A 5,671-nucleotide genomic window follows, 5' to 3' on the forward strand; every position below is an offset into this window, starting at 1 on the left:
ATAATATTTCCAATGCACAAAATAATAAAATTAAACAAAATAAGTTTCTGAGCGGTGTGGTTAAGTTTTACTGTTATTTACTGTTTTAAAAGTACAATTTAGAAATAGCCTGTATAATAATTGTAAAATATATTTTCTACATAGTCTCAAGTAACTTAAGTAACATTAAATTTTACGACATTGCTCAGAAAATTTCTAAATTTATTTTTAATATTTATAAGTATCTATAGCTACGGGGCACGCGCGCGCGATATGATTTCAATATGCCCGCCAACCTCCCACCACTCGTTTTTAGTTCGATGCTTCCGGTACCATGGCCCAGGCGGCGCTGAAAACAGCGTTCCCCTTCTCACAAGAGGTGAGTTTGAACCCCCTGACTGTCACTCTCTTGCGGGAGAATTGAAACAGAGAGGCCATTTTATGCTCTTCGATGTTAATTAACACGTATACATTTGTAACATACACAAGTTCTTTTCACCTACAAGCATCTTTTTATCTGAACTAACATAATGTATAATGCAGTTTACGGATTTTCGCGTTTAATGAGCAATTATAAGCAACTGCGACAATAGTAAATGACAAATAAAATTGTAAAAAACCATGGAATTGTAATATATTTTATAATTTGTACGCGAACACGCGAATACAATCGCTCTGAAAATGGTAGACACGGTGGAAGATATGGATAGCTTAGATGACAAACTATTTGGTAACGCATCGAAGAGAAATCCATTCATGGAAGACAGCAGAAAGAGAATTACATTTGCAGGTTTGATCTAGTGTGTTATAAATGCTATTTAACTTTACACATCTACATAGAAAGTGTCATTTAAATATATTTGAAAAAATAAACATTTTTATATTTAAATTAATTTTTCTTTATTTCTCTATTACTTCCTCGTATCGTTTTTTTTGTAGATGAAGATGATCCACTAGCTGATTTGCTTACTGATAAAGAAGATTTCCTATCAGGTCAGAAGAATCCAGCAATGAGAGAAAAGAGAAATATAATAGATAATTTGTTTGACAAAAAAGTTTTCAGTGATTCACTTTCGAAGCCAGAAGATAATAGTTCTGTGTCTGCAGGAATTGACAGATCAAAAGCAACAGATGACAAAGCGAAAAAATTGTCACTGATGCAAGATTTGTTTAGTGATACATTGCATGTGTCATCGTCAAAGGAATCAAATATCAGTAAAAAGTCTCTGCAGTCAGAGTACGAAGTTACACAAGCAACTGAAGTTCCTAGAGCACAATCGCAACATTCGCTATACGCACCGACAGCTTTCAGGACAAAAGAGCCTCGTAGAGGCAAGAGAACTTCGGAGATAATTAACGATCCTCTGGGATTATTTGCTTCAAGCACGATATCAAATCAAACCGAGCAAACTGTAAATGTGTAAACACTCGTGTTTAGAATGCTAGACTGTATGTAATACTTTGATCATACTGTTTTTATATATGTTTAATAATTGTTTTCTATCTATTGAAGACAGTGGAAAGACGCTCGGTGTCTGCAGATTCTTCGAACAGACAAAAAGAGACTAAGGAATATTTGCCAGATTGGTTGGAATCTAAACCGATATCAGAAAACACAGATTTTATTCAAGATAAAGTAACACCTACTGATGAATTTGATAGACGTAGGAGATCAAGCTCTGATAAGATGCACGAAGTAAGAAATATCACTGATGTTATAAAACCATACAGAGTTTTGTCGTTTTTTTATTACATATACATATCAAATATATAGGTAGTGAACGCACAACAAGAAGACGAAACAAAACTAGTTGGATCACTGCCATACGAGAAGGAAAAACCAATAAAATCATCAAATAGTCAAACAGTTGAAATTGATAAAGTCAAGAAAAGAAAAAGCGAAGAAGATTATCCTAAAGTAAGTAAGTCCTAAAATTGTTTTTAATAATTAGAATATAAGTAAACTCGCATTGTCTAACCAGAATTATAAAACATTTAATCTTCAATTTAATGCAGCCTAACACAGCAGCTTCAGTTAATCCTGACGTAAGTAAAGCTTCAGAAGATGCAAGCAGTTTAATCCACAAAACTACTATTGGTTACGAAAGCGCAATTCAGAAACTAGAATTAGAAAAGTCTCATCTAAACGTAACAATAAACAGTCTGAATGAGAAATATGAAAATGAGATAACGATCTTGGACGAATCATACAAGTAAGATGAATTATTATTAGATGTAAATACTGAGAGAAAAATGATTGTTTATAAATTATTCACACAATTTTTCTTAGACGACAAATAGGATTTCTGCAAGAAAGAACGGACACACTGGAAAAAAGATTGCAGCAGGAACTGGAATATCTAGAGACAGATTACGAAGCGAAGATCGAAAAGTTGAAAAACGAAAAAATGCAAACTGAAACATTTTACAAAGAAGAAATACAGAATTTGAAAGTACATATGACATATTTCAGTTTATCAAAACTGTCGTCATATTTGAGTTAAAATTAATCATTTTTTCAATTATTGTTAATTATTTGATTTAGAAGGAGCATGCGCAAATCATAGAAGAGATTTACGAGCGCCATTCTCAAAATATAAAACTGCTGCAAAAAGAGCACTTTGATACAATCGAGAATATATTAAAAATGCGAGAGGTAGAGAATCTAGCTATGACAACTATAGCGACTCATAAGACTGACTTGCAAAATCTATTACAAAAGGCTGACTCTATTATAGAGAGTATAAAAACGACGCAAGAAAAGACTGACCAAAGAGACGACCAAAGTATAAAATTAAGAGAACATTATTTAAAGAGTCAAGAGGAAGACATGCAAAGTACGTTGCTCGAAATGTTATTTAAAAAAGTAACTTTCGGCAGATTGCGCAGACGTTATTCATTCTGTATAATATTGTTGCAGTACGAAACGTAGATATAAAGAAGCGACAGGAGTTACTGGAGCAAGAACGTGATAGGATGATAAAAGTAGCAGACAAATTGGATTCGCACGTAGCGCAATTGGTACTCGAATTGGAGAAGAAGAGCACGTTGCTCAATGAAACACTGGAAACGCTAAAAAAGAAAGAAGAAGTTTTGTTACACGAAAGAGAGATGTTCGAAGAGAAAGTACAGTGGGAGCGCAATCAATTACAGGTAAATTACGTTAAGAATATTAATATGAAATAAAATTGCACACACTAGTTACAAAATTTTGTGCAACATATCGTATCTGTTACAAGGCTCTGAAAGAATCTTGGTTCAACGAACAAGAAAAGCAGTTGAAAACTTTGATAAAAGAGAAAGAAATAATTGCGGCTAAACGGAAACAATATGAAGTTCTTAGAACAATAAAGAGTAATTCGGATAATATCACCAACATAGAGGTAAATCAAAAAGATAAATTTTTATACAGTAAAACATATTTTAGTGCATATATCTGTGTGTACATAGTTACATATTAGGATTAGACGAAGTGCAAGAAATGTTTTAGATGGCTGCTGCCATAAAAACAGCTCAAGATGCTACTATACTCGCTAATCAGGAACGATTGAAATGGCAAGAAAAAGTCAAATATCTTGAAAAGCAACAGCAAGTTTTGCAGGAAAAGGAACATCGCCTCTTGACGCACGCCCAAGACCTTGAAAGTTTTACACAGGTAATATCAATCAATTGTGTATATATATCAATTTTGGTGAGGTTGATAATTAATAAACAATTTATTCAGTTAGCATTCGCAAGAAACGAGGAAGCAGTTAAAACACTAAAAGAATTTCGTCACATCGAAGACGATCATAAAGCTAAACTCGACCCACACTTTAATGTATTTGACAAGTTCAATTCAGCGAGGTAAAAAAAAAAAACTATAAATGATCCCATCGATAACGTAAATTCGGCACATTTAAGTCACATGAACGTTTTTACAGCGAGAAGTTGGCTTTAACAGCTCAACTGGAGAAGCTGAAAAAAAGCGCAAACATCCCATACAATTACGCAGACACCCAAGCATTATCTAATCAGCAACGGACATTCAAAGTTACTACTCACTTTACAGTAAGAGAAAAATACCTTATTTATAATTCTTGACATATGTATAACTTATTTTTAAATATAAAATATATTTTTTTATGTATATAAAAAGAAATACAATTTGTTAATTATTTTACAAACAACACGTTTCAGGAAGTTGTGGATCCTCAATTAGTAATGTTAAAACTGAATCTGGATGATCAGTTGGATAATGTTCAATACATGTAACTGCCAAGAAAAACTTTTATAGAAAATGTAATAGGACATTACACATACTTCTTACACAAGGATACTCGAAAACTGTTTTGTATTTTAAATAACGGACAATAAACATTTGCAATAAACCTGTTATTTTGTAGTTGATTCACTCAGGTGGCTCATCGTTTACACTAAAATCTAAACTTTCATCTGAAAATAACGATTCTCTAAATTATTTATCACATTTTATGTGTCGATATATTTTGTTTATTATTATTATTAAACAAAATAAAAGTAGTAGAAAATATATTACCTTCAATACTATCAATACTGTTAAAAATATGTTGTTGGCATTTCTTTGTTGCTTCCTTCAATGTTTCTAGCTGTGTAATGTGACATTTGGTTTGATATAAATTACTTTCTGCAGCTTCTGTGCATGTTATCTAACAATTAACAAACAAAACATTAAATTTGAAATATTCCCTTCAACTCTTTCTGTTCTACATTTTTCTATACAAGTAATTCTGTATATATATTTTTACCACATCTTTAATCAGTTTTGTAGGATCATTATTCTCCCTTGCATTACTGAATGTTTTAAAAGTATCTCCCATGTTGTTCAAAAATTCAATTGTATCAGTGAACATCATTCTCATATCTCTGTAAGCAAAATAACAAAATTTTATACAATTCTATTGCGAACAAGAAACATTCTTACTTACTCTGTGTAACTATGGGGTATAGGCATGCCTGAAATATCCTTTGAGGAATGTATATGTTTGTGTATTGTGTGTTTCTGCGCTGTAATTGTTTTAAGATTTTTTGCAATATTCTCCATGCATTCTTCTCTTTCTTCTGTAAACAAAAAAAACACAAGTTGACATTTACAATATAATCTCATATAACAATTCTACATACAATTGTACATACTTATATATGTTTAGAAATTAAAAGAAATTGGAAGAGTACTTTTCATGTTTTGCAGTGTTTTCATCAACTTCTTATGCTCATCAGATTCTTCACGAAGACTGTCCAACTCGCGTTGAGTAGCGATTCTTCGTTGGTGTATGATTTTTATATAACGTTCTATATCTTCCATGTTACACATGTATGCATGTAATTTACAAAAAAGAAACAAAAACCAAACTAAAATATAGCTTCGCGGCTTGTCATGTTATTTTTTCCCTAATGTCTCATAAGACTCGAGTTTTTGTTAAAACTTTTCCTTCGACCCACTGATTACATATGTAATCAGTGTTGCCAGAACAAAAAAAAATTTTGTACCAACTAACTGTTAAAAATGTACCAGATTGAGAGAAAATGTACCAAACCTTTGACTATAGACAGAGAGAAACCTGAGAGCGGCCATCCAAATGTAAATTTTTACGACGGTTTCAGCCGCTGGTTTTAGCCGTATTTCCACAAAAGTGGAACTCAAAGGCCGTTCTACATTAAACGCAAGTCGCAG

General features: G+C 32.4%; 2 protein-coding genes across 5 annotated transcripts; one reads left to right on the forward strand and one right to left on the reverse strand.

Moving 5' to 3' along the window:
- The first annotated feature begins 576 nt into the window (after positions 1–576).
- LOC109863306 (trichohyalin-like) lies at positions 577–4,356 on the forward strand. 3 transcript variants are annotated; one of them, XM_020443548.1, is made up of 14 exons: positions 577–769; positions 919–972; positions 1,087–1,391; positions 1,493–1,675; positions 1,754–1,897; positions 1,996–2,192; positions 2,270–2,432; positions 2,525–2,816; positions 2,900–3,132; positions 3,219–3,362; positions 3,470–3,634; positions 3,704–3,825; positions 3,903–4,029; positions 4,159–4,356. In XM_020443548.1, the coding sequence occupies exons 1-14, from the start codon at positions 661–663 to the stop codon at positions 4,231–4,233; spliced, it is 2,313 nt and encodes a 770-aa protein (XP_020299137.1). In that variant the 5' UTR covers positions 577–660; the 3' UTR covers positions 4,234–4,356. The 3 variants fall into 3 exon arrangements, with proteins under 3 accessions (XP_020299137.1, XP_020299136.1, XP_020299138.1); XM_020443547.1 differs by having other exon boundaries at positions 919–1,391; XM_020443549.1 differs by lacking the exons at positions 3,903–4,029; positions 4,159–4,356 and having other exon boundaries at positions 919–1,391; positions 3,708–3,824.
- On the reverse strand, positions 4,148–5,406 carry LOC109863307. Of its 2 annotated transcripts, XM_020443552.1 has the most exons (6): positions 5,173–5,406; positions 4,926–5,058; positions 4,746–4,863; positions 4,517–4,646; positions 4,351–4,413; positions 4,148–4,233 (listed from the first exon to the last, which is right to left on the reverse strand). In XM_020443552.1, exons 1-5 carry the CDS (start codon positions 5,309–5,311, stop codon positions 4,370–4,372), a joined length of 564 nt encoding a protein of 187 aa, XP_020299141.1. In that variant the 5' UTR covers positions 5,312–5,406; the 3' UTR covers positions 4,148–4,233; positions 4,351–4,369. The 2 variants fall into 2 exon arrangements, with proteins under 2 accessions (XP_020299141.1, XP_020299139.1); XM_020443550.1 differs by lacking the exon at positions 4,148–4,233 and having other exon boundaries at positions 4,235–4,413.
- Between the last annotated feature and the right edge of the window lie 265 nt (positions 5,407–5,671).

Source organism: Pseudomyrmex gracilis, unplaced genomic scaffold (genome assembly GCF_002006095.1).
Source record: "Pseudomyrmex gracilis isolate BER0280 unplaced genomic scaffold, ASM200609v1 scaffold_4107, whole genome shotgun sequence".
NCBI lineage: Eukaryota > Metazoa > Arthropoda > Insecta > Hymenoptera > Formicidae > Pseudomyrmex > Pseudomyrmex gracilis.

Excerpts from the sequence above, each read along its gene's own strand:
- LOC109863306 (XM_020443547.1), top strand. The coding sequence starts at position 661 with ATGGTAGACACGGTGGAAGATATGGATAGCTTAGATGACAAACTATTT. Across the intron at positions 3,826-3,902 it reads GACAAGTTCAATTCAGCGAG|CGAGAAGTTGGCTTTAACAG; the intron begins GTAAAAAAAAAA and ends ACGTTTTTACAG. Across the intron at positions 4,030-4,158 it reads AAGTTACTACTCACTTTACA|GAAGTTGTGGATCCTCAATT; the intron begins GTAAGAGAAAAA and ends AACACGTTTCAG.
- LOC109863307 (XM_020443552.1), bottom strand. The coding sequence starts at position 5,311 with ATGTGTAACATGGAAGATATAGAACGTTATATAAAAATCATACACCAA. Across the intron at positions 5,059-5,172 it reads AACACTGCAAAACATGAAAA|AAGAAAGAGAAGAATGCATG; the intron begins GTACTCTTCCAA and ends TTTTGTTTACAG. Across the intron at positions 4,647-4,745 it reads CAAAACTGATTAAAGATGTG|ATAACATGCACAGAAGCTGC; the intron begins GTAAAAATATAT and ends GTTAATTGTTAG.